General features: G+C 42.2%; 1 protein-coding gene across 3 annotated transcripts in view; it reads left to right on the top strand.

Moving 5' to 3' along the window:
* LDLRAD3 (low density lipoprotein receptor class A domain containing 3) overlaps positions 1-22,332 on the top strand; it is a 123,351-nt gene that overhangs the window by 28,903 nt on the left and 72,116 nt on the right. For 2 of the 3 annotated variants that reach the window (XM_026055590.1, XM_026055588.1), the window contains exon 2: positions 7,966-8,112. In XM_026055590.1, the coding sequence (XP_025911375.1) occupies positions 8,025-8,112 (88 nt within the window). In that variant the 5' untranslated portion in view covers positions 7,966-8,024. Of the gene's footprint in view, positions 1-7,965; positions 8,113-15,272; positions 15,294-22,332 lie in introns of those variants that run through there. The other variant, XM_026055589.1, reaches the window with a different exon arrangement.

Below are 22,332 nucleotides of genomic sequence, written 5' to 3'. Positions count from 1 at the left end.
TAGGGTGGTATGTGGGTTGTGGAGGGGTTGCTTGCTTTCAATCAGTTGCGCTATTGCCTTTTTTTAATCAGTGAGCATCATCTTCTCTTCTGGAAGATCAAAAAGATAACCTCTGGAAAAGACAAAATGATTAGAACAGTGACTCTTCAGTAAGCTGAAGAGGACAGCTGTATGGTGAAATATGTTCCTTTTATTTCAGGTTTTTATTCTGGACAGTGTTAACTTTCTATTTAAATGCCCAGAGATAATAGTTAAGCTCTTCTGAAAATATGAAGAACAAATAATTAGGGAAAATTATTATAACAATTAACTTCCTCTGGGATGGATGGTGCCGTATAAGTTCCTGCTCTACTTGGTTGCATGGTAACTGGTTTCTTAGTTTGCTTAAAGTCATGGAAGGAAAAGAACCACAACTGCAGAAGAGTTTGGGAAAAGCAAAGCCATCCTAAATTTGGAGTGTTGATCTTGCTTCAGGAGTTGGGTGGATGACTGGGAATCACGGTCTACGAGTTGATCTTCCTCCATAAGTTATCTTGGGGAATTGAGGCCAAGCAGGAAGGGAAACAATTCAGTAAAGAAAACCATTTACTGAGAAGTCCATTACAGTCAAAGGATAGAAGCTGGGGGTCATGCACTGAACCTCTTCCACAAATCTTCAGGAGTCTCCGCTAACCAAAAATAGGGAGAAAGGTAGCCGTGTGTTGACTCCAGTAGTTGCAAAGGATCATAAACCTTATTTGCTAGGGGATAATAAGGGCTTAACTCCATCATTTTTTTGTTTTCTTCTGTAACACCATATGCACTTTGGGGGGTTAAATATTTAAATTTGTAACTGAAAGACTCAAAAATCTCAGTACTGTCACAGTTCAGGGGTGATCTCAGTATTTTTCAGGCATCATGTTCGCTTGATCCGATAGTGAGGAGACTGGACTAGTGCCATGGGACACATGAGCTTCTTAGTGAGGCTACAAAATAAGGTTTGTCATGTCCCTTGCCCCACCCTAGAATTAATTCCTCATATTTACAGCTGTCTGATACAAACCTGAATGACTCCTGTTCAGCAAGGAATTATTAGTATGTTGCTAAAGCTTCATGTCTGGGGTCAAGAAGTCTAAACTCTTTCTCAATCAGTTGTAGGTCTTGTGTGCCACTGGGTAAATCCTTTAGTCATTTCCTTTTGTGAAGACAAAAATAATGCTGGCCTCAGGGTGGTGTTACAGCAATACATTCTTCAAAGGCATTAAAAATAAAATACAATTACTTCTCCCATCTTTATTTAGGAGAGACCTGTCTGGATAGCCTTAGTTTGGATAAGCACAGTGTGAAATCTTTTGGTTTGATCTGCTATTTTCCAGTTGTTGCTGCTGGGAAACACTTGCCTGTAAAAGTGCACTTGGTTCAGTACATAATCCAAATAAGTGGTTCTACCTCCCTTCTCTCCTCCTTCCAGCATTTTTTCTGTTTAAACCTATGTTAGTGTGGTGCTGCGAACAGGCTTCATGATCACTCTGTGAATGGCCAATAGCCTGTTTCTTGTCCACCCCGCCGGCTGTGCCAAGCGCCTTGTGGCCCTAGAAGCTATGTGTGTCTCTGTACTCGAGCAGCTGCACTGGAGACAGACAAACGTGGGGATTCTAGTGAAATGCCTAGTCCCCCAAATGTGAATCCAGCCATGAAGGCTGTAGGATTAAAGTAAGCCTGTTCACCTCATCTCCATTCCAGCACATGATATCTCTTCTGAGTCCTTCAGGGTAAGGAAGAAGCAAATAGCTGTTTATTGAGGAAAGATTTAGAAGATTATATTGAATTCAGGAATTTGCATTGGTAAGTGCTAAAATGCAGCCACTTCTGATAAGGAATGTGCCAGTTGCTTAAAATAATACTGTAGGATTTTAGAAAAAGATATTCTATTCTTTACGTGTTATCTTGTATTTGTGGTGGTCATCATGATGTGCTAATTGCTTTCCAGTTCAAGAAATAAAGCTCTTGCTCTGAGGCTTTCATGGGTGAAGGATGGACATTCAATAGCTGCAGATGCTCAGATTTCTCAGAGGTATGGCCTGACTTGCTTGCTTGTAGGTTTTCTATCACAATTGACAGGATCCTTTTCAGGGCTATTTCCATGGCCTCTGATTTGCCTTGGTAATATTTAATGTTTAATTGGAAGTAACTGTAGAAATTTCTGGTCAAATGGCTAGGCCTGATCCGTTTTTAAATCTTGAAAATCATGGCTGGAGAACTGAAGGACAGGAAGTAGAATCTAAACAGTGAGCAGTTCCTGCAATAATCACCAACTTACCTGATACATCAGTGAAGAAACATTTTTGAAAACTTATATTGCACTAGGGTTGTCAATCTGCATTTACAAATAGCCCTCATAACTCGTAATGCTGGGTGCATAAGCAATGTAATTGTCAGACAGTTTAAATGAGGAGAGATGACAGTAGGGATTAAAGCTGTTCAAGGGGATTTAAGTCTTCAGATAATCACTGGCAGGTGTCCTTTATTTGTGACAGATGACTTAGGTAGTGTCAGTGGTACACACAGTGGAGCAAGAGAAAGCTTGTTGTATTTGTTCCCTCAAACCAGCCTAGAAGTGCACTGGGACACTTTTCTTCTGTCCAAGTATCTTCTCAGTAGTGCGTACGAAAGCAAATCAAGCTGAAGACTTGCACTTATAGGTATTTATGAGACAGGTTTACAAACATACAGCTGCAAACAACTTTTTGGGTGATATCAAATGTGTTTATTCAAGAGATGGAAAGTAAACTTAGTGTTCTTACTTTCCTTGTGTGTTTGGTGCTGTTAATGGGCAATCTTTTTATGCTATACAGATTTGGATTCGATTTAGGATCTTCCTCCTGAAAGCTTCTGTCCTATTTTCATTTTAACAGTAGGTAAAGTAGTGAAAAGGTAGCAAAAGAGGTTCAGTAACTTGTTGCCCAAAGAATCTGTGGCAGTTTCAGGAGTCCTGACCTTACTATTATGTCATAAATACAAATCAGCACTGCCTTTTGTTTCAGTAAAGTGACTGTTAAGCTAAGGCTACCTTAAATCCGCTGGTGCTATCTGGCTGACAAAATCATTTTATTGCCAATGAGGTTCATGCATGCATGTTAAACTGTAGTTCATAGGCAAAGCATAATCTATTTGGAGTTTCATCCTGCTCAGCTTTTGAATTCTGCCTCTGAATGCATCTATATTAGTAGACTTGTGTAAAGTAGACATAGATTTGGTGAGTCAGATACTTCATATCAACATAAAGTAGTATGGCAAGATATGCCTGTGCTTAGCAGCTAAATCTACAGAAGCAACTGGAGCTGAATGTCAGTGTTTGTAAATAGTTTTGCAGCCTCTGAGGAAAGAAGTCTTGAGGTATCCTGCCACATACTTAACACTATTTATTGCTATCTTTAAGATTACTGATGAAGATCAAAAAGATATTTGTTCAAGTCTGTCTTCATCATTCCCTCTTCTTTAGCTGTTAACTGTTTTTTGCTGGTGAGCAGCTACTGGCAGGTGTTGGAGATGTATCTTTTTCATGCCACACCTGAACACTCATCCTTCTGCAAATTCCAGCTACTGACTTGGATTCCAGTATCTGTCGTCGTCTTGTTTGTTTTCACAACGTGTTGAGGATTTCAGTATAGTGAGGACAGATTTCTGATGTGCTGTAATCAAACCTGGTGTGAATTTACACCAGGCAAGAAGATAACCGGAAAGAAAGAAGAGAGGCTGTAGCACCATTCAGGTATGGAGCATACTGTGCATCATGTGATAGGAGAGTAGTCGTCAGTACTCCTTCACCATCACAGGTATGTACTAGCCTGGATCAAAGTCACTCTCTTCACATTTAAAGAACTGTAAACACTGATCTACTGGAGATATCCAGTGAAGATCCCTGGATTCCACAAAAGACATGTCAGAGGGTTGGCAAGAATCAGATCATGCTTCATCCTTGGCGATGGATCCTTTTTGTGAAGAGACTGAAATTACTGACATTGTTCATGAGAATGTTGAACATGTACATAAATACTTCTTCCTCAAAAAATACTTGGCCAGAATGATTGCCTGCTCTTACCGATTACACTTCCTGATACAGAAGCAGCAGTGTATCAGTAGTGCTCTATGCTATGATGTCCATAGTTCTCTGGAGTGCTTTCAGGTAAGGGCTGCAGGATATCTTGACTTGCTTTGTTAATACAGTGTGAAGTGCTCTGTATGGCTTGTCCTTTTATTTATTTTTTCCCTGGTTCTTTTTTAGCAAGTATTAAATATTTAGATGCCAACATTTTTGGAAGTGGCTGCTAAAACAGATTGGCTTTTCTTACCCAGTCCCCTTCAAAGTGAAATTTGAGGCTTTTTATTTTGTCTTTTTTTCATTCAGCCCAGATGGTATGCTTTTTAAAGTGAGCAATGTGTTGCAGTGAAAATCGAATACTTCTTTCCCCTTCTTCCCCTCCTCCCTTGCTTAACTGAACGCATCCGTGCAGCTCATATTTGGGTTGGATTCAAAATTAGTCAAAGAGGCTGCAGAGTAAATATGTCAGCTATTGGAAAGCCAGTCCTGCCAGATTGAAGGAATTTCTGCCACTGCCAACAGTCAGCATAGCAAGTTGGCTGCACAGAATCTGACATCTGTGTGGACCTTATTAAAACACTGTTTCAATCCTGCAGAAGAGTGGACAAGATGATCTAATTAGGTCCTTTCCATGTCTGTCGTCTGCATACGTGTGACGCTGCTGCTTGTCATGCGTGTGTGCAGAGCAGCCCTGAGTTATGCAGCAGGCTGCACTCTTAGCGAGTGGGTAGGGATGTTGCATTCCTGAGGGCTGGGAGGTGAGGACTGGATTGAGGATTTCCTTGTGGGCCTTGAGGGTTTTTCTGTTGGTTAAAGGAGACTTCCGAAGTGAAGTTACAGAAGGAGCTATGTAATTTAAACAGTTCCACATGTGCAATTGTTTTGACAGTTCTTTATTCGCAAATGGATTCTTTAGAGATGGAGTAATGCGCATATCAAGTTTGTAGATGCATTGACTGTGACTTTAAAATTGCTTTGTCTGTAACCTATGACTTCTAGCAGCTGATAAAGGTCATATTTTAAGAGAAATAGCTCTTGCTTTGGAATAGAATTGAGTCAGAGTTTAGTGTTCCAGTTCTGTAGCAAAGCTTGTGTAGGGCTGTCAGTAAGTAACTTTATCTGCCTGTATCTATGTTTCCTGTTTGGTAAAAAGTTTAGTAACACATCCTTACTTTAGAAGAACATGGAGGATAAATTTATTGTATGACAAAGGAAGTCCTATAAACAAACGTCTTGCAGGGTAACGGATGAAAGTTGGTATCTGTCTCAGGAACGTTCCTTCAATTTAGGAGAGTACAAGTACAAGTAGCATTTATTTAAAGGAATTGTTAAATGTGAGAGACAGTTCTTGTCTTTTGGGGGTTTGTTTTGCTTTTTGAAACCTAAAATTTTCCTTAATTGATTTTGCTTGGTCTAAGTTTTTTAGTTAAGCCTTAAGATCATTGCAAAAGCTTTGCAGGCAAGATGCAGCAGTAGATCTGACAGGAGCTGAGCTTTGGTTGTTCTCCACAGGAGGTCTTACAGTCCTTGGAAATGCATCCAGTTATCTTGTTTTCTCAGAAATACCACGATGCCTAGAGGGAAGAAGACAGTTAAGGCAAGTAGCTCTGAGATCTGGAGCCTGTTCTTAGCTAGCGACTTGCCACAAAGTCTAGAAGAGCTCTCACTTAGATTTTGGCAGCAGGATTTTGAATAGATGCAGTTTCCGTATGGAAGTAGGGCAGGTTAGATGGACAGTGTAGGTAGGAGGGTCAGAGAAGGTGGTGGCAAAGAGCAAAAGCACAAATGAGAATGACACCTTTTTCTGTTGTTTCTGCCTAAATATACTGCCTAGATGCTTAGATTTCAAGAAAGAGAGGACAAAAGTGCTGGTAATCCCTGGTTCTCTTGTGAAGTTTGAAACTTTCATTTTACATCAGAGACTTATTGTCAGACAGGACATTTGAGTTTTATAAATTTTCTCTAAAAACAGCTATTATGGCGAGTGCCAGAAGAGTCTTCAGAGGTGCCATACTGACCTGAAAGCTGTTCTTTAGGGAGAGAGGAAAGAGGGTTAGGATCTTCTTTTGAAGCTCTTGGATGCTTTATAAAAAAAACTTAAGAACATGGCATGCTGGCTGTGCCTTTATATGAAAAAGAATATCCAGCTATCATATTTCAAGCTGGTGAAGGCATACCTTAGTTTGTAATATTGCTGAAGGTTTTCTCCAGTTGCAGACATACACATTATTAGTGCACTGAGAGTTGTTTGCTAATAGGAGAATGTGTAAAGTTGACAGTTTTACCTTCTGCGCAGCTGTCTGAGAGTGGTTATTTTGTCTTAGTGATTGCATATCAGATACAGGTTTGTGACAAAGACTGGCTTGAATGTGTTCAAGCACTGTTTTTTTTAAAAAAAGACACTCATTGATTGAACATAAAACTGCAAAACTTGCTGTCGACAATGCTGCTTTAGCCTGCCCTAGCCTGGGGTTTGTTGCTGGCAGTGCCATAGATGTTCAGTTTTTCATTGCTGGAATAGCCAAGGACAGACAATGTTCATTGCTGATTCAGATTTAGGGACTTGGGCCTGAAGTAGAATTGGCTACAGCTTTCCTCAAACAGCTGCTGGGAGCAGGCACCTTTCCGAGTGATGGCAGTGCTAGAATAGGCCAGAGCTGAGTGTTTTCCAGTGTGCACTAAGTCATAGCCTTTTTACACTGCAGCGTGGAGGGAGCAAAACCATTCTCATTTGACCAGAAGAGCAGTGATGCAGAGAATGAAATCGAGTTTAAATGAAACTGATAAAACCAAAAGACGTAAAATTGCCAGCTGCATAGCCTGGCCTTGCTTTTGGCAGGCTATCGCTTTCTTTCATTGAGGTGCCGTGGCGTGAGTGTTGCAGCTGCCTCCGTGTGCCTGGCCAGTGGTTAAGGTCGTTGCATCTGCGTCGCAAGATGCAGTTGTGCAGTTTCCCCGGAGCTCAGTGAGCCAAAATGCTGTTTATGGAGCTGTTCTTTTGGGAATGTCAATTCTGCTCTTACCCACCACTGTCTCCAAGCCCAGCCTGTATTTGGACCTGTGAATTAATTTCTTCTGCTTACTAAAGTCACTTAAGTGTATTTATCTTCCTTCATTGAAGTTTGTGTTTGTGATATCTGCATTCCAAAAGTAATGCACAAAGTTGGAGGCCCAACAGATTGATCTATTACTGCCTAGAGGTGTGTTTAACCTCAAAAGCAAGTCTGCTGACTTTCCTATTATACTGTTCTCTTGATACATAGTGTCCTACTACTAAACCTCCTCCCCTTGGCAGACTCTCTAATGTGCCACCTGCCTTACTTGCCTGTGGAAAGATGTATGCCAGGCGACTAGATCAGGACCAGGAAGCTCAATTCTAATTTTGACCAGCAGTATTATATTTAAAATTGAATTGAAAAGCTTGTATGAATTACCCAGTGTGTTACCTGGTTTCCAGCCCTCAGGTAAAAAGAAAATATTCTGTGAGCATAATATTGATCTGACAGAAGCATAGGGGTATGGAGCTGAGTTCCTGTAGCCTTGTCTGTTTTACTTGTGTTTAGACCCTTTGAAGGAGGAGAGATCTTTAACGAACTTTACTTTGGCCTGAGGATACAAAAAAGACTGCCTGTATGTTCCTAGAAATAAAATAACACGAAAAAAATCCATAAAATGGGGAGTGTGAATGGAGAACAGGTGAAATGATTTAAGAAAGAGAAAATGCTAGCAAGTGCCACATTCAGGATACTGATTAGTAACGTCAAAATAACCAAGGTCAAGATCGGTTTGTCTCATGTTGATTTGTCTGCTGATAAACAGCTCGCTCAGTGACTGCTTTTGCTGCCTTTTTTATCTCCTGTAACCTTTCCTCTCTTCTGTTGCAGAGAGCCAACTGTTGCCAGGGAATAATTTCACAAATGAATGCAATATTCCTGGAAACTTCATGTGCAGTAATGGGCGCTGTATCCCAGGGGCTTGGCAGTGTGATGGGCTGCCAGACTGCTTTGATGAAAGTGATGAGAAGGAATGCCGTAAGTGACCATTGCCGTTGCTTTAACATGCCTAATATGACAAGGCTTGGCTGGGCAGCATTAATTGTGTATTCTGCAGTGTACATTGGTTAAGTAATGAAGCTGCTGCCAGTTTTTTAATCTAACTCTTGTTAGAGAAGACATACAGCCTTTCTGATTATTTCAGGTCTTTGAGGCTCCTCAAATTGGCCGGTTTTTAGCTTGGTGCTTTGTAGTAGGTACCTAAACCCCTGTTTACAGAGACAGATCTGTCCTAGGATTTTCCAGTGGAAGAATGATGCTCTAAGTGATGTGCTGCATATACAGCTTCAGCACACTGGCCTCTATTGTAAAGACCGTAGCTGCCCAGTGCTGCAAGTTCACCTCCACTATTAAGAGCTGCGACCATGGAGAACAGTTCCTTTTGTCTCAGAATTATTGATGTCATCCAGTTCCTTGTGTTCTCTCTCCTGCCAGTGTTTAATTCTTAACCTTTTGAAATTTAAATAATAACTTTCTGGAAAATAGACCAAATGGATTGACTAGTAGTGTTTGCCTGCTTCAATCCTACAGCATTTCCAGTTTTAGAGAGCTGCAAAAGTCTGATCTGGGTCTCCTTTGTGATCTTGTCCCCTTTTTTTAGCATTAATTAAGCTTTAGGTAGTGTTACTCAACTTTTAGTTAGCGTGAAACTTCCTAGGCTGCACAGTATGTCTAGATAAAATATTGTGCTGGGCATTTCAGTATAACATTGTGATTTAAAGTCCAGTTTTGGGAAGCAGGGGGGAACCCTCAAAAATTCAATGTGATTCTAAAATGTCTTAACTTTTGGAGAAGTTAGTTACCACTCTTGGACTAACAAGCATTGCTCCTTTATGTATATATTTTAGAGAGGCTTTTATTAATTTTAAACACCACTGTAAGAAGCTTACTTTTCCCAGGATACTTCCAAGATGTTACTAGCTTCCCTCATGGAGTAGAAGAAAGGAATTGCTTCTTCCAAATTTGCAGACTAGAAATACAATGTCTTGTTAAATGTTCTTTTTTCTTTAGCTTGCTCTTTCATCTTTAACTTGATGCCTCTTCTTTACCTGCTGTTTTCTATCTCTTTTAAAATAAGAGGGCTTTAATAACTGTGCTGTGGAAATCCACATAGGTCTGCTTGGAGCCAGTGAGCTTTTTTCCCCCTTCTATTGGGGCCCATTAAAAGGGTCTGCATAAAATATCTGATGCTTTGTAGTCTTTATAAAGTATCAGGCCTGTGTTGCAACTCTGAAAACAAGTTAAAACAATTTCTTTGGCTGTTTAGATTTTAACCCCTTAGGAAGGGATGGAACTGTTGCAATGATTGGTCATTGTCGTGCAAGTCTGTTTAAACCCTAGCAGAACTGATGTCAGTGGGAACTTTGACAAGAATAAAAAGTGATCAGAGTTCAACATGCATCTTTCAGTGACAGCACCTTCAGATGACAACAGCTGCATGATTCTCAGCTTCTTTGTTATCTAGCTCTTAAATACAATTCTAGCCCATGCTTTTGGTGTGTAGTCTCTATTTCTTAAAGCTAGCTGAATGAAGGCACTTAGCCCCACCCTCCCCAATGGTATTTGTAGGATACAACCCAGGACGTTTTCTGTCTCTTCTAAGAATGTTCTCATTCTCTGCCTTGCATGAATTTCTTTTCATCTGGTACAAACAGAGACTGTTAATGAAGTATAACTGGGCTGGACATTTGCTCATGAATCGGTAATAGCAAAATGCACCATGGGACACTGTTCAAAAGCTTCCTTATCAGATTTGATTGGATTTATTGAAATGCAGGCAATAATGAACATAGTAACTGACAATAAAATTTTAAATAGCTGCAAAACCACAGCTCATAAAAGTTATTCTTTTTCAAGGCAGACTGGAAGCTTTACTGATCTAGGTTATGCTGCAACTGTGAATTTTGCTTTCTACAGAATTGTCCTCTTTTGTTTTTTTATTTAAATAATGCCAGCCCACTTGATTGGCTAACAGGTTTTTGGATGAACATCCTTTTGATTCTGCCCAAATTAATAGAGATAATTAGGCTATTCTTTCCTATTTCCGTACATCTATCTGCTAACTGATCACCTTCATAAATGTAAAATTAGCATAGAAAAGAGACAACAGGGAAAGCAAGGATTTATATCCTGTGCTGGCCTGCTGTTAGCAGGTTAGATAAGCCAAAACAGAATAGAGATAGCACTCATTTAAATGTCCAAAAAAAATTGATATTCATGCAAACAAGGTTCTGTAGCACATCCAGAGAGTATTCAGAGCTGCCTGTTTTGCATCTCCCTCCTCCCCATTCTAGTTAATAGCTTTTAACTTGGTGAATGCTGCCTTGAAAACCCCCTCTAATATTGTAGCCCTTGCGCTGATGGGATGCTGAATGGGTTTATGCAGCTACAGTCTGTGCTACATGTAGGTGCATGCTGTGTGCGTGTCTATCTTGAAGAGACAGAGAAGAGAAATGATTCACAAGAGAAATGATTCCCTTCACCAGTGTCCTCTTTCCCTGGCAGGCATGGGGAGGAAGAATTTTCACTGGGGCAGAAAGCTGGGGAATTACGAAGGAGACTGGGAAGATTTTGCATTGTTACTTGTTGACTCTGAATTTTGGAAGTTGATGTACTGTCTCAATGATGGATGATTCTTATAAACCATGAAATACTCCATTTTGAATCCTGCTAAGCACCTAACTTAAAGAGAAAGTTCAGTCACTTTTATGTATGTGGGTATATACATACAGTGTGTGTAGCTAAAGTAAGGTGCGTTTTGCTCTTTTGATGAATTTTGAAAATGGGCTGTTTCCTATGGGATACTGTTATAGTTGTCACCAACGAGTCTTCTACTTTAGAAAGTGACCAAAAAATTTGATGGACTTAAAATCTGAATCTGGTGTTAGAGAGTTTATAGGTCAGAGATAAGTCATTGAAAGGCAGCCCTAGCATTTTCTCTGAGAGGGGCAAGGGAGGGAAAAATCACTTGTTTCCTTCCCACCAACTGACTCAAGGCTGCCTGTAAAGATAGACTGATGGAGTAATTCAGGTTGGAAAGGTCATTTGGTTCAGCTGCCTGCTCAAAGGAGGACTCAGGTGGATCAGGGTAGCTCAGGGCCTTGTCTGGTCAAGTTGTGAGCATCTCCAAGGATGGAGTCTGCGGCTTCCTGGGCACCTGCTCCAGTGTTTGAATATCCTTATTGTGAACATTTTTTTTTCTTAATATGTAAGCAGTTTCCAGTCATGAGGTAGAAGTTAAACAAAATGATTTTTAAAAATGTGCGATGTGATTAATATTCAGCTTGCTGGCCTTAGTGTGTGTGTGTGGGGGGGGGGAGGATGTAGGAGCCAAAGAATCATTCTTTTTGACTGCAGAAGCTGCTTCTGCTGAAAAGTCAGTACAGTTGCTAATATTCAAAATGTGTAAGTGAGCATCACATCTGGTTGTCTCACTGCAGCAGCATGTGTATTGTGTTACCTGTGTCACAGTAACTCAATGGAGGACAACCATACTTGAAAGTGTCATTTTAGCATCATAAGGCTTGAGGGGTGTATGTGTATATATATGCATATATGTGTACATACATGCATGCACATACACTTATATATATAAAATTCATATAAAATATATATTTAAAAAAATTTTTTAGGCCTGGCTTTGCCTCCCTCAGAATAGAGCTCTACTTATTATAACCTATCTTGCAGCAAAATTGGAGTCCTTTGTTTTCCACTGAGATGTTACTTTGCATTAGCTGAGCTGTTGATAGTTGAGACAAAGCTGTAAGAGCTGCATTAGCAGTATGAGATGGCTGAGTTCCTAGTGCGTTACTAGCCTGAGCGGTATGTTAAGCTGCTTTGTCTGTGGCTCCTCACTGACTAGCTAGTTCACTTTTAAAGACTTTAGCCTTGCGTTAAAGTGTTTGTGTGTGAATAGGATTTTGGCTACAGGATTCAGATTGTGCTGCAGACTGACATTTCTGTGAAGACAAGTGTGCTGTGTTTTGGCATGCCCACCAAGGAAGTTTTGCACACAGTTGTGCTGTCAGGTGCAAAGTCGTCTTCTCCCTTTTTGGGTTGCCTTGCAGTCGAACATGGATGTCCAGGAACATCATGCTCAATTCCGTTACTGTAGAATGTCATCCTGTCTGTGCCCCTCCAAATGTGAAAACTTGCAACTCAGATGTTCTGGTTCTCATTTTATGCAGCCCATGTGTGAAAATCGCTGCTCTTGTGTTCTGAGAAACTTGAGGACAGCTTAGCATTGTATAACACCCACTGCAGTTCATGTCCGTGCAAGGATGAGGAAGAAGTGAGATGTGAAGAAGGAATTAAAGCAGAATTACCCTCAACTTGTCTATTCATGATTTATCTCTTCTGTCTGTTTTTTTTTTCCTTTTTCCGACTCCTGCTTTTCAGGATCTTCTCTGTTAACAGTGTCGTTTTGCTTGTCCGTGTCGTTCTCCCCCACCCCGTCTTCACAGAATCACAGAATGGTTGAGGTTGGAAGGGACCTCTGGAGATCATCTAGTCCAACCCCCCTGCTCAAGCAGGCTCACCTAGAGCACATTGCACAGGATTGCATCCAGGTGGGTTTTGAATATCTCCAGAGAAGGAGACTCCACAACCTCTCTGGGCAACCTGTGCCAGTGCTCTGTCACCCTCACAGTGAAGAAGTTTTTCCTCATGTTCAGATGGAACATTTGTCAGAATTTGTACCATCTGTCATATTCCTTGCTTCCTCTTTGCCCTGACTGGTGATCAGTTTAACACTTCCTGTGCTGCACAGAACGTTTCACATAGGCTTGTTTTCTGTCATGGCAATGTGGTGACATAAAAATTTTATCCTGTTTTGCTTTGGGGAGGAGGGATGAGAAAAGGCATAAGAGGGAGGGAGGAACCTGAGACAGTGACTTGTCTGAGAACTGTTTCTCCTAGAAGGAGAGCATCTCATTGGCTTTTCTTCCAAGCCACTAATTGAGCTTGAAAAGGAATTAATTGACCATAGCAGTGTAAATGCTTCATGAGTATTTCCAATTCTTGATAGTTTGAGTAACCTACTATTTTCAGTCCATCTCTCAAAATGGAGAACCCTTTTGTAGTTGCTTCCCCTGGCTCTGCTGGTTCTTGTTTGTCAGACTGTTAATTAGCCTGTGAATCTGTCATGCTGTTTTTGTAATGTTAGTGGGCTTTTAACTACTACTTCTGCTCATTAGCTGTGTAGATGATTTGTAAGGAATGCTGAGGCTCCTCTTGGCCAGTGCAGAATTTTTACCAACCAGACTTTGCTGTGAAGCTTGTAGCTGTTGATTTTTGCAGCTCCTGAATCCTGCTCTGTTTATATATGTGGGGGGTATTGTTTGCACTGTTCAAGATGGAAACTGCATACCGTTAGCCACCCCACATCCTCAGGCTGTTAGCAGAAATGGAAGATCCAAAATGACAAAAAATAGAGAACCTGAAGAAAAAGAGCCTAAAAATGTGTGTGTGTATGTTTCAAAATATTTTGAAGTAAATAGATTATCTTTGATACGGACATTTATACCTTCTGGCATCTTTCTTTAGGGCCAAAACATACTTCCCACAGATGGAGGGATTCTTTCCTTGAGATTTGGGAGCAGGATGATGTTCTTAAGCTCATAATGTCCTCTCATCTTATTTCCTCTTTTCTTTGCTCTTTTGTACATCTTTGTATTAGATTATTACAGAAAGAACAATGTGAACACCGAGTAAGGCTTTTGTCAGCTAATGAGCAACAGCTAGTGGAGAGATGGCATGTTGCTGCCTTTGTCAGCTAACAAGCAGCAGATGGTGCAGAGCCGGAGCATGGCACATCATCCGTGCTAAGTGCTTGGCCTGACAGGAGCCAGAATTACAGACATACCAAATACCAGAACTCTAGACACTCCTTCATCACTCTTCAAGAGTCCTTTCTTTCATGTCAAGTTTGTGTGCTTGGCTATGAGCAAACAATGGCACACAGTGACCAGCCATGCTAATCCGAGGGTTAAAGAGTGTAGGCTGTGGGCTGGAAAATATCTTATACAAGAATTGCTATCCCCAGGGACAGCATGCTCTTATGTTAAGAGCTTCTGTATCTCACATGTTTCCATTTCCAGTTGCCACTATTGCTCATTCAGCCCAGAATATAAAGGTAAACTGGTTTCTGAATCAATGATAAAGGCTCTGTAATGGGAACGTATAGAAAGCTAACCAAGCAACAGGGCATCAGTGATGCTCATAAGAATGCACTGCCTGCATGCTGTTCTGCACCGGCTATCAAGTGCTGACCTCTGTAGGAACATCTGGAATTAAAGTAGTAAAAAGCTCAGTTCATCACCCTGTCAGCAGATCTCACTCTGACAGTTTCAGACAGCAGATGTGCCGAGTAGCAGGGATTAGAGTCTTTATGTGCAAATGCTCCTCCATGAGGGAAAATGTTTTCATTAAATGAAAAGCTTCCTGAAAATTGGTGGATTTTGACTAGCATTCCCCAGGCAGGTGTTGAAGTAGCTTGCCAAGCAGGCTTCCACTGAAGGTCAGCTTAGCCTCTTGCCTAGTTGCAAACACCCAGCTCCTCAGACACGTGCTTGCAGGGACCCCCTTGTACTTAGGACTGGCAGGTTCTTGATGTCTGCAACCCTGGGTTGCATTCAGCACAGGATGGTGAGCCAAGCTTTAGCAGAGTTCCAAGCCAGCAGACTAAGTTTCATAGCCGTGAAGGCCAGTAGTCGAATTTGGCAGTCTGGGAAGCCAACTAAATCCAGATGCCCAGCCAATCTGGTTAGAACATTTCTGGCTCTGTATCAGGGAACTGAAGCCCCTGGGGCATGCACTGAAGCCACGGTGCTTGTGGCTTTCTGGGTTTTGGTGACCAATACCCTACTACTGTGGAATGTAAAATAAGTAAATACTACTGTAGAATGAAACTGTTGGTTATTGCTGTGGGGTGTTGTGGGTTTGTTTTTTGGTTTGGGTTTTGGGGGAATTTTTTGTTTTGAGAGAGTATTAGTAGGCAGCAAACATGCTTCTTGGCCTATTTGTTTTCTTATGGTTTTTGCCATGCTTCTATTCTCATTCCAGGAAAGCGAGGTGGTGGAGTTGCTCTTTATGTGAGAGAGCAACTGGAATGTATTGAGCTGTGCCTAGGGGTGGATGAAGAGCGAGTCGAGAGCTTATGGGTAAGGATTAAAGGGCAGGCTAGCATGGGTGACACTGTTGTGGGTGTTTACTACAGGCCACCTGATCAGGAAGAGGAAGTCGATGAGGCCTTCTACAGACAGCTGGAAGTAGCCTCACGATCCCAGGCCCTGGTTCTCATGGGGGACTTCAACCACCCCGATATCTGCTGGAAAGACAACACAGCTAGGCACAAACAGTCCTGGAGGTTCCTGCAGAGCACTGGTGACAACTTCTTGACACAGGTGGTGGAGGAGCCAACAAGGAGAGGTGTGCTGCTGGACCTCGTACTAACAAACAAAGAAGGACTGGTGAAAGATGTGAAGGCCGGGGGCTGCCTTGGCTGCAGTGACCATGAGATGGTGGAGTTCAGGATGCTGCGAGGAGGCAGCAGGGCACCAAGTAGGATCGCAACCCTGGACTTCAGGAGAGCAAACTTTGTCCTCTTCAGGGACCTACTTGGAGGAATCCCATGGGTTAGGGCCCTAGAAGGAAGGGGGGTCCAAGAGAGCTGGTTAATATTCAAACATCACTTCCTCCAGGCTCAAGAGCGGTGCATCCCTATGAGTAGGAAGTCGAGCAAAGGAGTCAGGAGACCTGCATGGATGAGCAAGGAGCTCCTGGCAAAACTCAACCAGAAGAAGGAAGTCTACAGAAAGTGGAAAGGGGGACAGGCCACTTGGGAGGAATATAGGAACATTGTCAGAGTATGCAGGGATGCGACGAGGAAGGCTAAGGCCCGTTTGGAATTAAATCTGGCDAGAGATGTCAAGGACAGCAAGAAGGGCTTCTTCAAATACATCAGTAGCAAGAGGAAGACTAGGGAAAATGTGGGCCCTTTGCTGAATGGGGTGGGTGCCCTGGTGACGAAGGATGCAGAGAAGGCAGAGTTACTGAATGCCGCCTTTGCTTCAGTCTTTACTGCTCAGGCCAGCCCTCAGGAACCCCAGATCCTGGAGACAAGAGAGAAAGTCTGGAGAGAGGAAGACTTTCCCTTGGTGGAGGAGGAGTGGGTTAGAGATCATTTAAGCAAACTTGACACCCACAAATCCATGGGCCCCGATGGGATGCACCCACGAGTGCTGAGGGAGCTGGCGGATATCATTGCTAAGCCACTCTCCATCATCTTTGAAAGGTCATGGAGGACAGGAGAGGTGCCTGAGGACTGGAAGAAAGCCAATGTCACCCCAGTCTTCAAAAAGGGCAAGAAGGAGGACCCAGGGAACTACAGGCCAGTCAGCCTCACCTGCATCCCTGGAAAGGTGATGGAGCAGCTCATCCTGGAGGCTATCTCCACGCATGTGGAGGAAAAGAAGGTGATCAGGAGTAGTCAGCATGGCTTCACCAAGGGGAAATCATGCCTAACCAATCTGATAGCCTTCTCTGATGGAATGACTGGCTGGGTGGATGAGGGGAGAGCAGTGGATGTTGTGTCCCTTGACTTCAGCAAGGCTTTTGACACTGTCTCCCATAACATCCTCATAGACAAGCTCAGGAAGTGTGGGCTAGATGAGTGCACAGTGAGGTGGATTGAGAACTGGCTGAATGGCAGAGCTCAGAGAGTTGTGCTCAGTGGCACAGAGTCTAGTTGGAGGCCTGTAGCTAGCGGTGTCCCCCAGGGGTCAGTACTGGGTCCAGTCTTGTTCAACTTCTTCATCAGTGACCTGGATGAAGGGACAGAGTGCACCCTCAGCAAGTTTGCCAGTGATACAAAACTGAGAGGAGTGGCTGATACACCAGAGGGCTGTGCTGCCATTCAGAGAGACCTGGACAGGCTGGAGAGGTGGTCGGAGAGGAACCTCCTGAAGTTCAACAAAGGCAAGTGCAGGGTCCTGCACCTAGGGAGGAATAACCCCCTGCACCAGTACAGGTTGGGGGTTGACCTGCTGGAAAGCAGCTCTGYGGAGAAGGACCTGGGAGTGCTGGTGGACACCAAGTTAAGCATGAGGCAGCAATGTGCCCTTGTGGCCAAGAAGGCCAATGGTATCCTGGGSTGCATSAGGAAGAGTGTTGCCAGCAGGTCGAGGGAGGTGATCCTCCCCCTCTACTCAGCCCTGGTGAAGCCACATCTGGAGTACTGCGTCCAGTTCTGGGCTCCCCAGTACAAGAGGGAGGTGGCACTACTGGAGCAAGTCCAGTGGAGGGCTACCAAGATGATTAGGGGACTGGAGCATCTCTCTCATGAGGAAAGGCTGAGAGAGCTTGGCCTGTTTAGCCTGGAGAAGAGAAGGCTGAGAGATCTTATCAATGTGTACAAGTATCTGAAGGGAGGGTGTCGAGAGGATGGGACCAGACTCTTTTCAGTGGTGCCGAGCGACGGGACGCGAGGCAACGGGCACAAACTGAAACACAGACGCTTCCATCTGAACATGAGGAAAAACTTTTTCACTGTGAGGGTGACAGAGCACTGGAAGAGGTTGCCCCAAGAGGTTGTGGAGTCTCCTTCTCTGGAGATATTCAAAACCCACCTGGACGCGATCCTGTGCAATGTGCTCTAGGTGAGCCTGCTTGAGCAGGGGGGTTGGACTAGATGATCTCCAGAGGTCCCTTCCAACCTCAGCGATTCTGTGATTCTGTGATTCTTGTAAGCATCCTTAACTGTCTTTAGCAGGCTAATAGAGCAGTACTTGAGATCGCTCTGTAATTGTTTGATCAATGCTGATATGTTGGCATATAAATCCTTCATTTCCTCTTTTCCTATGCATCTCTTAACTATATTCTTGTTTTTCCCCTCAAGAGCTTGAGTTGTGTGTGTTTATATATAATGTTGAAAATGCCCTTTTTCTTGTGTTCCATTCTACATCTATTTTTTCTATGTTCGGTATATTTTCAGTTCCACCTAATCTGTCCAAATGCACATAGCATTTTATGTGAATGCTTCATAGTCTCAGAAGACTTTATAAAACTCCTTGTGGTGTCTATTCTGAAGTGGCATGAGGGTATGCCAGATAAACTTGCATCATTCATACCTCTGTGTGTCTCAACACTTGCTTAGTCTTTGTTGACCCTGCACTGGTGGGGAATTAGGCTGCATTAGCAATACATTGTAGTTTGGAAATGCTGCCCACAGTAACCATTTTCAAGTTTTCCCCAAGGTTTCCTGCATATTTTTGTTCCATCGCCAATTTAAAAAACACCTACCAGAGAAATGTTTACTGCTCCCTCTGGTGTTCACTTGCAACAGGTTTTACTGCTTGACACTTTAAGAGAGTCCACAGGAAAGTGTTTATAGGAAACTATTGTACACAGTGTGGATGAGATGTAAAGAGAGTCTTTATAAAAATGCTAAATGAAATTCACACTTGGTAATTAAGACTGGGTTTCCTGGATTGTGTGATGAATCTTTTCCTGTGCTCTGAAACCTTTCAGTTGAAAAATTGAAACTCTTGCAGAACAAAGGCAGGTTCCTTCTGTTTTCATCTGTAAACTGTTACTTCAGATGCACGTTGACTGACTTAGTTACATCCACAGTTTCTACAAAAGAGGTAGTTCATGAGGAACTGTATATATTAAAACTTTAACAACATGGGAGGAGTGAAAATTTTTTAAGAAAAAGAAAAAGCCCACTGGAACCCAGCCTGGCTGATCAAGTTGCTCTGTCCTTGGAGAAGCCCCTGAGTACAAGAACTCCTATGCTAGCAGGAAGGAAAGGAGGAGGATCGATTGGGGACTGAACCAGCCTCAAGCAGAAGTCATGCCTAGAAGCCTCAGATGAGGTTTGTCAGGCTGCCTTGTCCTGCACTCTTCACTGATGGGAGGTAGATTTAAGAGAGGACTTGTTGCTTCCCCGCTAAGAAAAAGGTTCATGAGGTTTGCCTTTGAGGTTAGGATCATGCTTCAAGTCTGCTCTACAGGAAGATCGCAAACTGGAGTTATATTGAGGCACATTATGTACTCATGCTTTTTCCCTGTGTAAGTCACAAAATTAAAATGGAGTGACAGATCAAGCTCACTAATGAACAGTCATCTACTCAAATCTGCTTTCTGGTGATGATCTGTTTTTAGATGTTTGTCCTCATCTCTCCTTAGACTTTGCTGTGAGAGCAGTCAGATTCATGGCTCCCACATTGCTAAGTAACCAGATCTTCTAGCTGTGTAAAAAGACAGTGAGTAAAGGTCCTGTAGAGACAGCAGGCTCTGCAATCTCTTTTTTTAATGGCCGCTTATTACCATAGTACAATTATTATAGCTGAAGTTATTTTGTTTGGGTTTGGCTACTCTGCAGAGTCAGTCTAATGAATAGCTTTCATGAGGAGCAACAAAGGGCACAAAATAACTCTGGCTGCTATCCTTTTAAATACTAGGCTTTAGGATAGACAAGCAGAGCTCAGTGCACTGAAGAATGAGATGCAGTATTTTGTTAATCAGAAATGCCTGCCCAATTCAGTAGTAACATCAGTAAGCTCTAGGGATTGTCTAAACTAGCTGAGATCTAGAAATACGGCACAAGGCCAAGACCCTTGATAGGACTAATCCTACCCATCTGTAAAGATTACTGACTTTGCATTGTTTAATGTGTCATTGGCCAAAAATAATGATTCTTAAAGCATCAGTTAGCCTTAGTTAATACCAGTCTCTAATGCCATAGAGGGTGAGGGGAACATGATATTTTCAAAATACACATTCAGATCACTGGAATTAAGATCCAGGGTTGCATATCTGTAGCCGTTTCTTGGACTGCCCATCAGAAGTAAAGGTGGGGTTATTTCATCTGTTGCGTTGTGTTGCTGCTAGCCGGCTGCAGTTTTAGCTTTCAGAAATTTCCAGTGCTGGTTTTTGATAAGTTTGGATTCTCTCTAGCTAGCTAACAGCCCATAATAGAGCTAAATAGCTGTGCGGTGTGTGCTGCTTGTTTTTTTCCAAACTATGGTGAGCTTTGCCAGTGATGAATACATGTAATGAAGTGATTTAGGACCTTGTCACTTACAATAATGGAATTTCAGCATCAAAATCTCTTTTCTACTTTTGGGGATTTTATTTTATGCATCTAACATCATACAAAAATATTGGAGCTGAGCTTGTGCTCTTCTGTTCTTCAAAACTATACCCAGTACTTCAGGAAGTGCTGAGTGGCTGTGACATGGATCATGGTACAAACTGGAGGTTTAGGTGGCTGTGAACTTAGGTCATTGTGTGCTGATTCAGAGATGATCACAGGCCCTTGCTGCATAAGGTTGTGTCCAAAGACAACTGAATGGTTGGTGCACATAACTGAGGAAGCAAACGAATACTGACTCGTTTCATAGAATGAATGTGATCTGGTGGATAAGCATGGAGGATGACCACACAAGCACAAGGAGCAACATAAAGGCATAGAGAATATAGAAGCAATGTATTAAAGTAACTACTGTAATTATAGCAACTTCAAGACTTCAGAACTCTGTATCTCTGCTAAAATCTATTTGAAATGGTTGAGGTGTGGGCCTTAGGGTTTTTTTTGAGCATGATCTGGGAATTTAGCTCTCCGTTTATGTACAGGACTAACAGTCTACCTTTGTGGTTTCCCACGCTAAATTGCATCTCAATCTGGTGTATTCCAAATGCCTGTGAAGAAGGTGCAAGTCTATAATGGAAACTGTAAGTAGGTTTTTTTTTTTTTTTTTTTTCTTGACTACTTATGTCTTTTTTGAATATACGGAAGGACAAAATGTAAGAGTAAGGCCAGAACTAAGAAAGAGATAAGCATGTTCCCAAAGCTTGCATACTGGAAGGCTATGCCAATAAAAATAGCTGCAGTCAAAGTGGATTTTGTGTATTTATATTTCTTGAGTAGCCATTGTCATGTACTAGGATTCCAGGCTGCCAGCTGTTGTGCAAACAACAATCTTACCAAACTGTTCAAAAACAATCTTTAATTGTCCAGTAGTTATTTATAACCCAGTAATAATTTTTGAAAAAGGTTATTGAAACTAATGTATAGCTCTTTTGCATTTTTTTAAATCTTTTCCTAGATAACTAGAATTTGCAGCAGGAAGTTAGGAGTCTCTATAAAAAATAGTTCTATATACACCTATAGAAGGCCTCTGGACTCTTACTCACAGCTTACTAAGTGCTTTAAAGTCTTCTGTTTTTCTTGGGGCTTCTTGTTATCTCCTGGTTGTCCTGGAATACTGTAGATGGTGTGTTAGAGCATCAAGCAACAAATAACTTTCAGATACATCTCCAGGTTCCCAGAAGCTGGAGAAAAGTTGTGAAGTTCCTGGAAAGAAACCTAAGGCAATCTTCAAAGGGAGACCACAAGTGTTGCTGAACCTTTGTCTGCGAGTCATCAGTATGTCATATCACCATTGCTTAGCTTCTAGTATTTCATGCAGAGTGTATGCTTGAAAGTTGAGAAGCTTTACTAATAATATAGTAAAGCTATACTTTTAGCTCTATTGTATCTGATCTTTCAGGAAGGCTAGAGCTGTGTCCGAACTGTAAAGCTGCCTGTAAAGCCTTGCCTCCTTGATCAGTGCATTGCAGGTATCAGTCCTGCTTACCTATTTCCTTTGGAAGACCAAAAATCAAGCTCAAATGACTGATCAGGTTGCTTAGTTTGAACCTCCACCTCGGGCTGCTTCACTGGAACAAAAGGGCTTGTATCTGTGAGGGCTCAGTAGGGGACTGAACCCTGACTGCAGGAACAGGGAAGGACTCTGTTTTGTTTTGGGGAATCAAGCTCAACAGGTCAGACTTTTAAATCAACAGTGCTTTGTTTAGTCTGCTCAGAGGCTAGCTTATGCAAGTCTGTCCATTACATTATAGTAATGCTCTGAGGGTCTGGCAGTACTTCATAGTTACTAATTACTCTTGTACTTACCTGGGATATGCATCTTGCAGAAGTAGAAGTGGTAATACCAAGATCTAGAGTGTCTTGTCAGGTGCTGGACAGCAATTCTCTGGCAAAGTTAAAAGAAAATCCAGATCTCCTGGCCTGTAATCTGTTTGCAGCATAAGACTAGCTTTTCCGTTAAGTTGTTTTTCTTATTAATTTCATTAATTAAGGGCTAGTTTTTCTAGCCTGTAATTTTTTCAGGCAAAACATTCTTCCTAAAGCTA

The sequence above is a fragment of the Apteryx rowi genome, unplaced genomic scaffold (assembly GCF_003343035.1).
Source record: "Apteryx rowi isolate R43461 unplaced genomic scaffold, aptRow1 scaffold_124, whole genome shotgun sequence".
Lineage (NCBI taxonomy): Eukaryota > Metazoa > Chordata > Aves > Apterygiformes > Apterygidae > Apteryx > Apteryx rowi.
Note: the sequence above shows the minus strand (reverse complement) of the source record. Positions and strands in the feature narration are given on the sequence as shown.